General features: G+C 39.0%; 2 protein-coding genes across 5 annotated transcripts; one reads left to right on the forward strand and one right to left on the reverse strand.

Moving 5' to 3' along the window:
* The first annotated feature begins 789 nt into the window (after positions 1-789).
* LOC103990336 (probable receptor-like protein kinase At1g30570) lies at positions 790-4249 on the forward strand. Its single transcript, XM_009409435.3, has one exon. The coding sequence runs from the start codon at positions 1478-1480 to the stop codon at positions 4016-4018; it is 2541 nt and encodes an 846-aa protein (XP_009407710.2). The 5' UTR covers positions 790-1477; the 3' UTR covers positions 4019-4249.
* Positions 3135-16773, reverse strand: LOC135585717 (uncharacterized). 4 transcript variants are annotated; one of them, XR_010488518.1, is made up of 14 exons: positions 16616-16773; positions 15989-16087; positions 15758-15840; positions 13827-13902; positions 13677-13744; positions 10390-10474; positions 8700-8821; positions 8514-8597; positions 7677-7823; positions 6139-6247; positions 5934-6053; positions 4878-4965; positions 4442-4615; positions 3135-4335 (listed from the first exon to the last, which is right to left on the reverse strand). XR_010488518.1 is itself a non-coding variant. In XM_009409434.3 (12 exons), the coding sequence occupies exons 2-12, from the start codon at positions 16077-16079 to the stop codon at positions 4892-4894; spliced, it is 1059 nt and encodes a 352-aa protein (XP_009407709.2). In that variant the 5' UTR covers positions 16080-16087; positions 16616-16773; the 3' UTR covers positions 4667-4891. The 4 variants fall into 4 exon arrangements, 2 of the variants coding, with proteins under 2 accessions (XP_009407709.2, XP_064972612.1); XR_010488517.1 differs by having other exon boundaries at positions 3135-4338; XM_009409434.3 differs by lacking the exons at positions 3135-4335; positions 4442-4615 and having other exon boundaries at positions 4667-4965.
* Between the last annotated feature and the right edge of the window lie 80 nt (positions 16774-16853).

Below are 16853 nucleotides of genomic sequence, written 5' to 3' on the forward strand. Positions count from 1 at the left end.
TATGTTCAATGATGCTAAATTTTGTCTCTCTCATTTCGACAAGACTCGGCATTGCCGATAGCCCAACAAAATACGGCCCAATAGTTTAAAGCTCGCTCTCTCGCACACACGAGTATCCCAATCACTGTGTGACTCGAGACCGGACTACGACACGGACGAGAAAGAATTCTATTGCCTGTACGGCTACACGTCCAATATAGTACTAATCCTAACAGTAGAGTATGTGCACAGGAGAAGATCTAGAGGAAATAACAAACACGAAGTTGGTAGATGCTGCACGAATCTAAACAACGTCGACCGTGTGAGGCTGGGTTCGCTTCAAACTCATCCGGTGGTGAGGAAACCCGGAATCTGTACCCCGGTCGGGTTCTGTGATCTCGACAGCATATTAATTATTGGGAGGACAGTACGCGAGCTGGAACAGACACCGCAAATTTTGCGTAATGGATTGTCTCCGGGTTCATCCCACCGTCATGTATCTTATTATTGTATGCACAGATTCCAAGAACAGTGCAAATGACTGATTAGGACAAGTACACATCCAAATGCAATTCATAAAACAAAAATAAAAAGGAAATTGGGAAAAAGAGAGAAGAAGAAGAAGATGATGATGATGACCATGGCTTGTCATCGAAACAGGGTGGGACAGCAGCAGGTGAGGGTGTTGGAAACAATAGTGATACTGTTCATCTACCCAGAGACAACACCATGTGGCCGCATCCCCCAATCACTGTAGCTTCCTCGCCTTGACTGACCAATATGAACCCCACCCCCACCCCCTCCACCTCTCTCTATCTCGTTCATCCCCCACGGCCACATTGAACAGTGGTAGGTTGGCAGCCGAGGCCTCTTGTTTTGGTTTCTTTGGCTCTGCCTCAGCTCTGGTCAAGTGCTTCACTCCACAAACGACAGCAACAGCAACCTTTTTCCCTCACAGCCAGCTGCTTGCCTTTCCATGCAAAAGAGAAGCCATTTTGCGGAACCCCCACCACCACTGCTGCTCTCTGACTGGTCCTTCCCGTCACCTCGTTGAGGTGAAGAAAATATCTCTTCTTTGGATCCAAGATATTTCCTTTTCTACAGTTTTTCTCGGGAGGGAGGATCTCTGTGAAGAAACTTTGGTACCCGATCCTGCTCTGTAATGTGCTTCGCTGAAGCCTTTTTGTAGATTTTGTTGTCCTTGCCATCACCAGATGGGAGTGAAGTAAAGATCTGGTCTTTGGATCCAAGATGTCTCCTTTCTGTAGTTTTCTTGGGTTTCCCTTCCTTTCCTTTCCTTTAGTCCTCACAAGGAAAGATTTCTGTGAAGAAACTTGAGTTCTTCTGTGTTCTCTACATTTTAAGGGCCGGATGTCGCTGTCAAGACAATGCTGATGGCCAATTCTGAAGATCTGAGCATTTCAGTATCAATGCTATCTGTTTATTGATCTCCTCAAGGCAGTCGAGGTTCTTGATACAAGGAGCTGTGATCCGAAGAATGAGGTTCTGTGGCCTGCTCCTCGTATTACTAGCATCCCTCTGTGCAGCATCTGCGCAAACTGTGGCGAAACCCATTCTGATCGACTGTGGTTGTAATTCTACCATCACTGTGAACGGTAGACAGTGGATTGGGGATTCCTTTCCTGGCGAAAATTTCACGTTAAGCTCTTCTGGAATCACTGCTTCGGCTACCGCGGCGGTCAGCGGAGAACCAGTCTATGGAGCTCTGTACAGGACTGCTCGGATCTTTAACACCTCATCGAGCTACAACTTCACGGTGCTCCCAGGGAACTACTGCATCAGGTTCCACTTCTTCCCCTTCTCTTTCGATGGTTTCAATGTCAATGACTCCTCGTTCGATGTGACGGCCAACGACCTAAAGCTGGTTTCCAAGTTCAACGTCCCTGGAGAGATTTACTGGAAGAACACGAGGAGCAAGTCGAACGTCACTTCTCTGGTGAAAGAGTACTTGCTTAGTGTTAGTCTGAACCAGCTCAAGATTGAGTTCGTCCCCGAATCTGGGTCGTTTGCGTTCATCAGTGCTGTCGAGGTTATCCCGATCCTTGACAGGTTGTTCGCTGAGACTGCGAATAGAGTGGGCAGCAATGGCTTAAAGGTCCCTTTGAGTCTGAGCGATCGCGGGATGGAGACCATGTACAGGTTGAATGTGGGAGGCCCTGAGATCAGTTCCGGCGAAGACCATGATCTGTGGAGGAAGTGGGATTCCGACGAAAGATTCATGTTCTCTGTCAATGCTGCATACAGCATCAGCAACACTTCGAACGTGAGCTACGCGTCGATCAACGACTCCTCCATCGCTCCCATACTGGTCTACGAGACGGCGAGAACGATGACGGACAACCAAGTCGTGGAGAAGAGATTCAACGTGTCGTGGAGGTTCGACGTGGATCCCAACTTCGATTACCTGATCAGGCTGCACTTCTGTGAGCTCGTCTATGACAAGCCAAACCAGAGAATCTTCAGAGTCTACATAAACAACAAGACCGCGGCTGAGAACTACGATGTCTTCAAGCAAGCAGGGGGGAAGAACAAAGCCTACCACGAGGACTACGTCGATGCCATCTCACAGAAGGTGGACACACTCTGGCTTCAGCTGGGACCGGACTCGCTCACGAGTGCTTCGGGTACTGATGCTCTCCTCAGTGGCGTGGAGATCTTCAAGCTCAGCCGGAGTGCGAATCTAGCTCATGCTCCTGAGAGAATCAACACCGTCCAGGGAGGCTTGCTGGATCAAAAGCCGAAGAACAAGATTCTGTGGACGGCCATCGGTGCCGGTGCCGGTATGACGATTACCGTATTGCTGTTGTTTGCTGCCTTCGTGCGTTACCGCACTCGCAGGAAGAAGCCACCTCCGGCAAAGAGGAGTCCCGTTTGGCGCCCGCTCTCCCTCCACGGGACCATGGGAAGCACAACAAACGCCTGGGCGTCGAAGTCGCCTTCGAACAAGATCGGATCGACGGCCTCTAACAGGATCGAAAGAAGGTTCACCATAGCAGAAATCAGAGCTGCAACTAGAAACTTCGACGACACGTTGGTGATCGGAACAGGAGGTTTCGGGAAGGTGTACAAGGGTGAGATGGACGAGGGGATGACAGTGGCGATCAAAAGGGCCAACCCACAATCTGAGCAGGGACTGAAGGAATTCGAAACCGAGATCGAGATGCTCTCGAAGCTACGCCATCGGCACCTGGTTTCGATGATCGGATACTGTGATGAGCAGAATGAGATGATCTTGGTATACGAGTACATGGCCAATGGGACTCTCAGAAGCCACCTCTTCGGGAGTGACCTCCCACCACTCACCTGGAAGCAGCGGTTGCATGCGTGCATCGGAGCTGCGCGAGGACTTCACTATCTTCACACAGGAGCAGAGGGGGGTATAATCCACAGGGATGTCAAGACCACCAACATATTGCTGGATGAGAACTTCGTAGCGAAAATGGCAGACTTCGGGTTGTCCAAAGACGGTCCGGCATTCGATCATACGCACGTCAGTACTGCCGTGAAGGGAAGCTTCGGGTACCTCGATCCAGAGTACTTCCGGCGGCAGCAGTTGACGCAGAAATCAGACGTCTACTCCTTCGGTGTGGTGCTATTCGAAGTCCTCTGTGCCAGGCCAGTCATAAATCCAAGCTTGCCAAGGGAGCAGATCAATCTGGCGGAGTGGGCACTGCATTGGCAGCGGCAGAAATCGATGGAAAGAATCATGGATCCTCGCCTGGAAGGGAACTACTCATCAGAGTCACTGAAGAAGTTTGCGGATATCGCCGAGAAATGCCTTGCTGATGAGGGGAAGAACCGGCCGACGATGGGGGAGGTCTTGTGGCACCTCGAGAATGTGTTGCAGCTGCATGAAGCTCATGTGCAGAAGGGAGATCTGAATTCATCGCCGACAAGTCAGGCGAGATATGCTGCAGATGTATCGTTCAGCCTCCCGCGCATTGTCGAGGGAGAAGAGGAAGCTTGCACAGAACCAGAAAGCATTGATGGGGTGGGATACCAAGAAGGCCAAGGCTGAAGAGCACTGATCAGAGATGAGTGGACCTGTTGGCTGCCGTCTTCAAGTTTATCCTTATCATCAACCCATGCACGCCAACTTAGTCCTTGTAGGTGAGGATGAAGAGCTGGATTCTACTTCTTGATGTATTCTTGAGAGAAGATTTGTTCTCTCTGTTCCTTCTTATCCAGGTTGTATTCTTTTGTTCATCCTTGTAGCAACCATGAAGGCTAAATGACTGTTCTTGAGCTATATTCCGTCGTCCGTTCCTTCCGCCACCACTGGCGGCCATAGTACCGATAACCCATAAAGAGAATTAACTCTCAATGTCCTCTTATCTGCTGCATTTTGTTGAACCAATTAATGTATTATTCATATCCAGTACTAACATCAATGAATAGTTACAGAACTGTAGATGAGAATCCCCCAAATATAAACATTTACCTGGAGTCCTGCATAGACAATCTTCAAAGATGCAAATTTCAAGCTTATCAGACCCCTTTTGGCATTGGTTGGTGAATAGGATTTTAACCACAGTGGTTGATTGGACTGTGAACAACAGCAGAGCATACCAAGGCCAATGCCAAATGCTATCAGGCAAATCCAGTTTCAAAGTTCCTGGAATTCAGAGTCAGTATTAACATCAAACATCAATTGAGGTCTGTAGAATTGTACAAAAAGAAAAGGGATATTCTTGATTATGTAGAACTCAGGAGAAAGGTCAGATTAATCCCTAGTCCAAGTTACAAAGAGATATTTCACCAAAACACTAATCCACCATACAAAGAGGCGATGAATCGTGATACTTCTTTAGTTTTTTGCAACAAATTACAACAAGATTGGTCCCCCAAGATATGCATCACTGAGCTTTTGATCTCACCGAGTTGTTCTTCATCACCGAAAAATGCTTCCGGTCTTTGACTTTGTGAACGCCTCGATGATTCTGTACATCCACCGATCAAGCATTCCTGCAGAATCATAGTAAAAAATGTCAGCTTTAAAGAATGGGAATAGAATTTTATTTAAGTTCACATTCAACCAGCAGTAAGGGATCAATCTCGAACAGAGCTATTATGTGTGGTGGCATCAAAACCAAGAATGTGCACACACAAAAGAAAGTTATAGAAACAGGTAACTAAGAATGTAACCTGATTTTTTTTTTCAACATATAAGAAAACAATTGCAATTTCCATTGACAAAGGTACAATTGCAATTCTAGCTTTCTACTTTTCATTTGATAGACATTTTCCAAGCAATAAGAAAACAGAAATATGAGGGGAAAATTTTCAAAAGAACACAAAAGAAAAATGGCTGTTTCCCTGACATTTCCTGAAATTGATGGCAAAATAAATTAATCTCCGATTAGTGAAGACTGTAGGTTTGCCATGCATTAGTGCTAGCTCTATTTAGGAAAAGAAAGATCTCTCTTATTATTCATTTGAGATATTCTCATACTATATAAACAGGATTTCATTTTTGATCTTTCACAACTAAAATGATCAACCACAAGATACACAGAGATATAACCATACATTACCCTTGTCTCAAAGAAATGGTTGTAACTGCCTTCTTTTTCAAATTATAACTCCCATTAATCAGTAGTTTTGTTATAATTGCAAATCTTCTATAATCTTCTCACAAATCTCATTTATTCCAATTTAAGCTCATTCCTTTTCCAGATTATTTATTGAAGAATCATCTCAATTACATAATAATACACTGGCCAGATTCATCTTTGATCCCTGTATATAACCTAAAGGAGCGCAGTTCCCTAGGACATACACCAAGCTCTCTACATGCTGGATGCTATAAGCAAACAATTTTTTGTCAGGGCCATGTTATAAAGGCTATAAAACAATACAGCGATGTACAAGTAATTGACAAACTTTCAAATGTGCAAAGTATATTTTCAGTCATAATAGATAGAGATAATAACCTGTCAAAGCAAATGTACCACCAAGTACAGCACAGAGACGTGTGATGAAATGCAGAAAACTTCGGCGCTCTTCCTTAATTGTCACAATGATAGGTGAAAGATCATACAAGAAGTAAACAGCTGCATCATAGGAAATTGCAGTAAGTAAAGATAAAAAATCTAAAAAAAAAGTACAAATTTTTTTAACAACATTGGAAATGCCAACCTGGCCAGGACCTATCAATCACACGTACGGGAACAAAATATTCTGTGACAGAAAATTGATTTGTAGGCATTACTCTATGAGAAAGATATCTATATTCTGTTGGAACAATCTGCATCACAATAAACATTAGTTTCTCAAAAAGAAAAAGAAAAACTAGTAATTCTATCTTAAAATACATTATTTTGGTGACCTAAAAATCAAGTAAAAGAATTTGAGACAACAAGAAGAAACAGGTGCTCAACGCAAGAGACAATTAGAAAGTTCTTAAGGCCTTAAAAAGTCAAGATTTACATGATCAATGATATTATACCCTTTCTGATTCACAAAGATTATTTAGGAGAATTGGAAATTTGATATTATATGAAGTAAACATGTTGTGATAAATCAAAAGATGACTTGAAATTAGAATGTTGTGACAAATCAAAAGGTGACTTGAATTTGATCAATTCAAACTTGTCAGTTCTGCTCGAAAAGAATATATTCCATATTGAAGTTGAAGAATCTTAGTTTTATTCCTATATGGTCCAAACCAGGACCCTCTCCCGTCAGCCCAGGGCATAAACAAATCCTACTTGCCCTAGATTAGCCTCTAGACCATCAAAAGATTCCACATAAGGGGGTCAATTCAGCATTTTTCAGCTTCGGATAGCTTGGTGAAACTCATTATGCATCGACCCTGTGCAAAAGAGTTGAATCCAGCATGATATGAATTCTATTTAGCTTGGTATAGTAATCCATCTGTCAAAGGACTCCAACATAATTTAAGAGAAAGAAAAGATGCCCATCCAGGTTCTATCCTAATAAGAACAGGAGAGGAAACAAACTTCTTAAACCGCTGTTGGACACAACTTAGGAAAACAAAGGCTAACAGGACCTCCTCACCAACTCCTAATAATTATATAATAAAATTTCACTTTCTTATTTTTAGATTAATTTTCATCATTGTTTTTAGTAGCTAATTTATTTTGCCAAGATAGTTCTTTTTTTAACTCTACATGTAAAATTATGGATATATATAGACTAAAAAAGATATACGCTATTAGAAACCATAAATTTAAGAGTTAGAGGGCATCTGCTAGTTGGTTGGTGAGATTATCGTTTCTCTCACATTCCCTATATTTTCTCTGAGAGATTATAAACCAAAGTTCTGTTAAATGATATTTCATATTTTACTCCACTAAAATTAATTTATTTTGCAGTTTAGCCTTCTAATTGATGGATTGGATGACGTTTGCTCTTACTCAAATTGGGAAAGTTCATTACAGAAGTCTAACATAGTTTATTCCATGGCAATACTTTGTTCACATTAAACACCAAATGTCAACATTTCACCATGTTACTCAGTGTAAATAAATAGCTACCATAATCATCTTCACTATGGCTAGTATGCACTTCCTTCAATATATCTATAATAAATCAACAATGATCAGAAATATATATCAAAAACTAAAAAGAATCTAGCTAATTTTGGGCTGTAGGAAATAAGAACTTTGTTTACTAAGCAAAAGTTCAAAATAAGGTGAAAAATCAAAAAGCACCTTGATATAGTACTTGAAAGTACCACTAGTGTCATGTAGGATCCTGGTAGTTCCATCAAGTGGATTCTGAATTCCTGGATACTTTGGACCAAATGACAAATCATGAATCACATGACTGACATTTACATTTTTTGCTCCATCAAAGATCTACCAAAAAACTGTTAATTAGAAAGATGATAGTAGTATTACAATCAGAATGAAAAAAGGAATAGTGATTTGAGAACATACATTAAACAAACAACTTAAAATGTTGTGATCTATCATGTGATAACAGCATGCAGTTAAAGTACATCCATCAACAATTAAGTGATCTATCATGTGATACATGTGATTCCACACCAATGACAGCTCATGCATTACTAGATAAAACCAAACCCAATTACAAAGAAGCTGCTACATAGCATAGAGTGTGAAGAAATCAAATGCTTTGACTTCTTAAAGAACAACCTTCATAGCTTCCCCAAGGTGAAGCTTACCTTTGATAGGCACTCAAGTTTTAAATTCAGGACGTAAACTAATGGCGAGTAATTTTCACAACCATGGTCCTTTCCAGAAATATAAACAGAAAGCAACAAATTCTTTTTCCCATTAGTCTTCAGGCACTTTAAATTAAAAACAAGATCAAAAGAGAAAACAGAAAGACAAAGTTTAGCTTCTGGAGGTCTCTCAATGAGATGTTTCAAATGCATAAATTGAAGGTACTAGCATGCTGAGCAGATGATGGAATCATAATATCCAATTATTCCTATAAAATACATGATGAGTAACCAAATCAGTACTTTTGAATTCAAATTGAAGGAATACTTCAATTAGCACTTATGGTTTTAAACAACTCACCTGTTGGGCAACAAAGAAATTTAACCCATGAACTGAAACATGAAAATTACCAGCAACCCTTTGCACATCTAAAACCCCAAATACCTGTGTGAATCCACTAGCAAGTTGGTCAGAAATGGTGTATATGAAAATTTAAAATATCAAGATGGAAAAAAAGGCATTATATAGAGCAAAAAAATAGCATACTCGGCATCCTTCACCATTTTCCATTGCATGCTTTACATTCTTAATCATTGTCACAGCATCTGGGCCGAACCCTTGTTCATTTTTGTTTTTGGTGGGATCTTCATGATGGTCATTGCTATCACCTGTTCAGATGACTTCTGACAAATAAGTGCTTCTACTTCTTTACAATAAAAAATCCAATTAGAATTTTCTTTTGCACTAGACAAATGTTGTCTAAGAAGACTCCAGAAGCACTATGGAAACTGGAAGCATAAGCATAATTGCATATAGTTTAGAGCTACAACCTGAAACAATCTTGTTAACCATTTGCTAGAGAGAATCAAGAATATAAAAGCAGGATGAAAAGAAAGAGATCATTTAAGCGTAGCTTCATGAATTGTACTTCAAGATTGTGACTAATCATGTATGCTATGTGCTAGGTTTATAAACATATTTACATGCTTAGTAATTCACCAGAAATAAACTACGTACAAAGTACATGGTAATAAAAATGACTGCATTTAACAATACAGGGAACTAAAAATGATCTAAATGATAAAAGGAAGAATTAAATAAAAGTAGTGATCTGAAATTTTTACAACTACCAATTATTTGAAGGTAGATGAAATGTACTTGTTAGTTGTACAGCAGATAGACCTTTTCCATCAACTGAGCGTAATATGACTAGCCAATAGAAAAGAAAAAACTTTCACAAAAATTCCTTGGTTCTTCTTAAGACCACTTTAGTTAATCTGCTTCATTTAACCGATACATCTAGATCCCCTTTGGACATAAGTGTACTACCTCAAATGGTTTTTCCTCATTTCGAAATTTCCCTAATTATTCACGAATGTAAAAAGAAAATTCTATTCTCTTTTCTCTTTTCTTATAGCTCTCTACATTTGTGTATCTCAACATCCTTACCTCAGGTATATGTTGTTTCCTAACCGAGCAACATTCTAATTCATAAGGCATAACAAGTCTTAAAACTGTACTATAGCATTTACTTTTTAATTTAAGAGAATATGTTGTCTCCTAACCACCCAAAGTTCTAATTTATAAAGCATAGAAAGTCTTAAAACTGTACTATAACATTTTCTTTTTAATTTAAGAAAACATAACAATCACAAAATACAAATTAACTCCATTCTCTATTTTAGACATCGAGTCTTAACTTAATGAATTATATCTTTATTTGCCTATTTTTCCTGCTAATATACAACCCGAGATATTCAAAAGCTTCTATAAACTTAACACCCATCAATTTTGACTATATCCTTGATTTCTCTTTCAGTACTTTTAAAGTCACAATTCATATATTTAGTCCTAGACCTACTTGATTTACATCGTTTATCAAGTGCTCTCATTAATAGCAGCTCTCAATAAAACTTATAAGCATACCATTGATGGGAAACTTGACAATATCATGACAAGAAAATCATAGTGCTAATTTGCCCATGGTCAATATGTGAAACTAGACAATAGTAGTCTTTATGTGATATATGCACAAATACCTAAACAGGTATCAAGTTAACAAATTCCTTTGCCTCTCCAGCTTTAACTGTTTGGTCAAAGACAGCCAAATATAGCCACTAGGAACCCATATGGTAACATATTTTAAAGTCACATGATCCTGGAGTATGATTGTCAGATTATCATGCATAAATAAAGATAAAACCATTTCAACAGAAAGAAGCAGAAGTGATATTACCATGCTTGTGAGCTGAGTGCTCCTTTTCGACAAGATCAGATAGGTACTCAGTGCCAGTAATGTGACCTTCTCGAGTCAAACGAAGCTGCAATTAAAAAAAAAAAAAGAAAATTAATAAATGCCAGTGATAATTGTAGAAGTGCTCCTAAAGTAGAGTTAACTAGTTCAAAAAATTAAACGAAATAATTTAATCAATGATTTTCTTTTCTCACGTGTATACCCTAAATGGTCTGCACAATAAATGTTGAATGGTGAGAAGCCTTTCTGATAGACATTTTGAATTTATTATGAGAGAAATTTAAAGCACAGTAAGCTCATGAGATAGCTTAAATTTGTCACCTCATTGAATATATGGCAGATCATTTCAGAAGACAGCAAGACTTAACATAGGAAAGAAGAATCCCCAAAAAAAGAAATCGTTATATGTAACTTAGAGGGAAAAATAGAATAAGGGCCCTCTGTTTTTCTTCAATAAAATTAAAGGAAGGAAAATATTAATAGAACATGCAATTCCATAACCATTCAACCCTAGGCTTTTCCACCCTTAACGTTTAAATTGGAAGGTAACCAATATGTCCTATAAGATGCAAAACAGAAGACAGACAGACAAAGAACTGCCTGTACCTTAAGTATTGGGGAGCCATATGAGAGCCACCAAAGCAAAAACCAGACAAATAAAAAAAAAACAAGAGGGATGACATGAAAACATGGGAAACTTCAAAACAAGAAAAAAGGCCCCAGGCAAAGAAAAAAAATCAGTTTTGCAACAATAAGAATTAAGAAATTAAAAAAAAAAGGAAGACAAGGAAGAACAAAAAAAGAGAGAGTTGGGCCGCGGGGGGCGGGTGGGGGGGGCGGGGAGGAGTGTCAGAAGCTATCAACCACTTTGATCTACTTTCTCTGCTAGCACCAGACTATTTCAAGATGAAGATACATACTGCCAACTCCACGATTTCTTTACCTTTTTTCTCTCCCCCAAGTCACAACTACAGCAAATAAAAATAAGGAGTAAACTATCCAAACGAAGGAACCGCCGTGCTGTGCTGACCAGTGGTATCAGTCACTGGCCAGCTTGGTAAATACCAGTCGGTACCAATGCACCATGTGCTGGTATGCCGGTACATACTGGTTTTCGAAAAAAGGCCACAGAAAAAATCAGTTTTTTAGGTTTTTTCCTAACTATTGGTATATAAATTGTATTTAGATAAGAATAAAGTGTATCAAAGCCATAAATGAATAGGTTATAAGGAGGAAAACTTGATTTTTTTTTTTTTCCGATCCATTGAGGAACAACTTTATTGCATGGGAGGAAGTTGCTTCCGTTGATCTTGACTCAACCGATCAGGAAAACTTTAATCACATGTAAGAGTCTGAGAAAGAGTGAGAATGAGAGAGTGAATGAAAGGTGGGGAGGGAGGACGATTTAAAGCCCTAAAAGAGGCCGCAATGGTCAATTTGACTATTGGGGTCAAACGAGACCGGATTTAGGTCAATATCGATCAAATTCCGATTGGCACTGACTCGTATTGATTGATACAATACAAGTTTTGACCGATACATACTTCAAATCGATTGATACAGGGCCATATTTCAGTGTACCGCCCAAAATGGGTTCGTGTATTGGTCAACTGGTGGACTGATAGGCCGTTTTATAGTGTTTCTGGTGGTACATCAAACCTTGATCCAAACCCTTCTAGTATTAAGTGGGAAGGGAGTTAGATACTAATGCATTTGTACAAAGAACCACAACCATTCTGCCATCTCCAATCACAGATGTCACGGTCTTCAAGTCCTGAAGGAATCGTAAACGTACCCTTATCTCTGTACAAATTGCCGTCTTAAGTTTTTCCCTATACATACTGCCATTTTCACTTCTTTAAATTGTCTTTCAAAATTAGGGCAAACACAGATTATTTTACCAGCAAGATGGTCCTTTAAGTATGGAGTTGATGGATAAGAATTAGTTACTAGCCAGTAACTACCTGACCCACCAATCTTAGATTATTTTACTAGTAAGATGGTCCTTTAAGTATGGAGTTGATGGATAAGAATTAGTTACTAGCCAGTGGCTACCTGACCCACCAATCTTAGATGACCTTCATAGTCAGTTCAAACTGATTTTCTAACTCAACCAACACATTGATTTTGGTTGCCTAGGTGTTCAACCAAGGTTTGACCATTAAGAAAAATAAGAAAGCAAGCAAATTCAACTAAGGTGCACACAAAACTACCCACCTGAAGTTTACAAGCTACACAACTATCTGTGCCGCATTTTAGATACTCTTCATAGCCAAAATTCTACAAACAATAGATACATATTTCCAATTAATTTTACATCTTGAGCAACATAATTTTTCAAATATGTCTTTTTACTTGCTTACGCCATTGGTGGATACCTCGTGCAATGGGTTGCCCTTTTAGGGACACCAACCTTCACCATCTTCTGATGTAGGGTAAGTTTGCACAAGACAACAAATTTTCACAATATTGGCCCCCTTATTTCTATATATTATCATTTACACTCCACTTTTTATGCCATTGTGGGGAGGTCATACTGAGAAAGCTAGGAACTACAAATTTTCATGTTGAGATGTCATTGAAGTTCACAGTTGCAACTAGTTGGCATGAAGATCACAGAATTTATGCTAAATACTTATTACAAAACAGAAATCCTAAGGTCTGAGAACTGTAATGAGAAGCCCATAGCAACAAATCAAGGATTCCACTTAAAAGATAATCCAACACCGAGCATCACAGCAACCAATACTCCCAGAAGATATTTGTTCCTAGTTGAAGATCCTATAGTGAAGAGAAAATATGTTTTAATAAGCCTTATATGTTAGGTGCCTCTCATATTAAGGACAGACCAAAAACTTATAATAGATGTAGAGACTTGATGGTCTTTACATTAATAAATGCTATACATTTGGCAATGTTGTTAGATGCCCAGACATAGCAACTGGTTAAATTGCCTCTACATAAATGCTAGCATACTACAACCACAAGTAACTGCAATTAGGGAGATTTCAGATTCTGAGTTCTGATTACATATTAAACTTGAAGTTTAAATGGGCAGAATTTAATCTTATGACTTTAGGTCCAATTTAGATCAAGGCAGAAGTCTATTTCACAGTTCGGTCAAGGAAAATGTGTAGTTGAATAATCTATAAAAGTGCAATCCAACTATTAGAAGTAAACATACAACGAGAGAATTATCAAAATAGGTACAACATAAAATTAAACTTCAATGCATAAGGAAGCAATAGGTGAAAGGACAATATTTTTACCTTCCAAATGTTTGTATGCAAGTCAACCTCATGTTTGCCTGACATGTCAATGGCGTCCACACTTAAAACTGCAAAGTTGCATGAGTCATAAATGCAGGAAGATGATATAACATGCCTTTTGAGACAAATTTAGAAAAATACACGACTCACCTTCACAAGGTAGTGAAGGGAATGTCATATTTATGTGAATTGGAAGAGTTTCTCCTCGCTTTACATCTACAGACATCTGCAGGTAGAAAGTGATATTGTTAAAGACACAGAATCTTGGGTCAAGATCACAAAGTCTGCATCTTGTAAGCAACATAGTCATGCAGTAAAGTTCTGCAATATTATATCAAAAGATTCAAATAATCATGGACTATTGTTTGCAAACACATGAATTCAATTTGCTTGAGATAGATATGCAAAAGGTCATGCAACTTTCTGTAACAACTTTCTGTAATACAAAGGAAAGTAGGGCATTTTAATCTTAATCAGTGTGCTAAATTGCATTTACCAAGGACAAGCAACAAAGTATATAGGTTAGGTCAATATACCTGTTAGGACCCATTTTCTAAGCTTTTGAATAATGTTTATTGAGTTTGTTTAGTCTAGTTGTTTATTGAGTCAGGTTCAGCTAGAGTAAAGTAGAGGTTTATTTAATATTTATTTATTATTAGAGTTCAAGTCCTGATGGACTTTGAGTGGAACTCTATAAATAGGGATGTAACTGCTTCTTTTCAGTAATCTATGAAAAATACTATTCTGTCTTTTGACAAACCCTAGGAGGCCGATCCCCTTGAAGTGATCAAGGAGGGTCGATCCCCTCGAAGCGATCAAGGAGGGCCGATCCCCTCGAAGCGATCAAGGAGGCCGATCCCCTCGAAGTGATCATTATCATCCCCATTTCTCCCCTTTCTTCGACGATAAGACTTTAGGAGCCTACGATAAGACTTTAGGGTCTTATCAATACCATCCAATTTACTATTACCATATCAGCCTAACTGGTTGCCATAATCAGTATCTGACCGAGACTTAAATTTTTGATCCAAGCCTTTGCAATGATCCAAGCATCTGTCTGCACCAAGAAAGGCATAGCAACATTGCTAACTTTTTATCCAAAATAATTTCTTTCACTAAAGTAATTTAATTAAGGCATATTCAGGCATGGTTCGTCTTATCGGTCCATACAATGTATTGACCGACTATCAGTATGGTACATATCAAACTGTATCGACATACTAATACATAGTACAATAGGGCATACTGACAAACTAGTATGAATCGCCATACCGATCCCTCGTCAAACCAGTATGTACCACCCATACCGAGTGGTATATTGCGGTAACACAAACCTTGTATTCAGGAATATATGCATGTGCAAGAGTTTGTACATTCACATGATTATATATAGATAGAGAAATTTTCTGAAAATTTTCTCACTTGCCCAATCAAATGTCAAAATATTTTATTTATCCTTTCAAAAAAGTGAATATCCTAGACAACCCTGAAAACCTAATAAACGCCATTTTGTGCCCCTAATGTTAGATATATTGGGACCTGTTAGGGCCCATATTTCATTTACAAATCAGCAATGCTGGTTCCTCACAATACAACTCAATGGGGCTGCTTTATGGGGCAAAAAAAAGGTCCTAATGTGTCATATCATCAGGGACAAACCAAGGGTTCCTAAGCTTGCAAGGGTACATGGGATAGTCAAGTTTTTGGATTAATAATACTATAGTACTTTGAAGATGACAAATAGATTTCCCCAAATAAATACAAATGTAGCTGGTAGCAAATAAAGTCCAAAAAAAGCTAAAGCTTGTAATGAAAATTCAAGTGATTTAGCAAACTGAAATAACTTGTCAAGTAAAATCAAGATAACATGTTGATAAAGAATAATTCATATGTTATAGTTTCCCACAGGAACTGGAAGTATAACAGAGTTTCCTAACTCAATTGCCAAAGAATGGAAGAGCCTGCAGTTATACTAACTCTAGACTGCAGTTGTGTGCCACACAAAGTTAAAAATCCAAACTTACAGGAAAAGCCTGTAAAGCACACCCTAAACACAAACCATAAAGGAAATAATTACAAACCTGATGCACAGTATAGGTAGTGAGGTAATACTTCAGCTCATGAACAAACAAGGTTGCCATTATGATGAGGCCGATGATGGAAACTGTGAGTAAACAGAATGAAAATCATAAAACGAGCCTGAATTTAAAAGTGTTGTATGAAACTAGCACGACAAGGGAAAACGGTTAACCCATACAATTGCTACGGTATTGCAAATCATAGAAATGAAAGAATAAGAAGTAAAGACTTACCAACAGCTCCAGATCGTGTCTTCTGTAGAAGGTGTTCTTCAGCACGAGGAAAGGCATCAAAATTCCTTAATGATTGCAGCTTTAAGCCCATCTTGAAGCCTTCACATCAAAGAATATCAAAGATAAATTCTATTTTGTATCTCAACAATGGAAGATCATCGAAATAGTAAGCCCTAGACATCAGTCGAATAAAAAACGCATGAAATAGAAGACTACATCCAACACTACTCCTTTCTCATAATCCTTACTAGTAAAAGCAATGAATAATTAGCAAATAAAACATATAATAAGCCGTGACAAGGTACAGATTTCTAGTAAGAGTCTTCTAATCGTGCCAGACGACAAACAAAAGAAAGAGTAATCAGGTAAAAACGCATCGGACAGCGACAGAATCCCAAAACTCCCACCAAAAAAGCCCGAAAGAAACATCTTTTTCGACTATTTTTCTCGATGTTTCAAGATTTATATCTTATCAGATGAAAAAAGAAACGGAATAAAGAAAAGGCGTAATAAAATCGACAAAATCCCAAACGCAAAGGGCCAGGGACCAATTCCGGATGAGCGGAAAAAAACGACCAAGTGGAAACCAGGAACCTCGAATCCATTTTGAGCTCCAGAGTCGCGCACCTGGAGAACGAGAGAGAAGGTGGTATGGCTCGCAGCGAAGATCCGCCGGCGATCGAGAAAGAGAAGGATTTGGTTGGAATTGCCCGAGAAAGACAACCCCCGGAAGACCAGAAGAGACCCACTATATACGTATATAAATTGCACGATACGTACATATACTTTATGTGGCCCATATAATGGACCTATTGATTTATATACCAGAAGAGTCCTTCTGGTACCCGCGACGCGTACCCAAGGG

This window comes from Musa acuminata, chromosome BXJ2-7, assembly GCF_036884655.1.
Source record: "Musa acuminata AAA Group cultivar baxijiao chromosome BXJ2-7, Cavendish_Baxijiao_AAA, whole genome shotgun sequence".
Taxonomy (NCBI): domain Eukaryota; kingdom Viridiplantae; phylum Streptophyta; class Magnoliopsida; order Zingiberales; family Musaceae; genus Musa; species Musa acuminata.

Bases quoted from the DNA above. Each gene is read 5' to 3' on its own strand.
- LOC103990336 (XM_009409435.3), top strand. From the start codon at position 1,478: ATGAGGTTCTGTGGCCTGCTCCTCGTATTACTAGCATCCCTCTGTGCA.
- LOC135585717 (XM_009409434.3), bottom strand. From the start codon at position 16,079: ATGGGCTTAAAGCTGCAATCATTAAGGAATTTTGATGCCTTTCCTCGT. The intron at 10,475-13,676 runs GTAAAAATATTG...TTTTAATTGCAG, and splicing joins TGCATACAAACATTTGGAAG to CTTCGTTTGACTCGAGAAGG. The intron at 8,598-8,699 runs GTATGCTATTTT...GGATTCACACAG, and splicing joins AAAATGGTGAAGGATGCCGA to GTATTTGGGGTTTTAGATGT.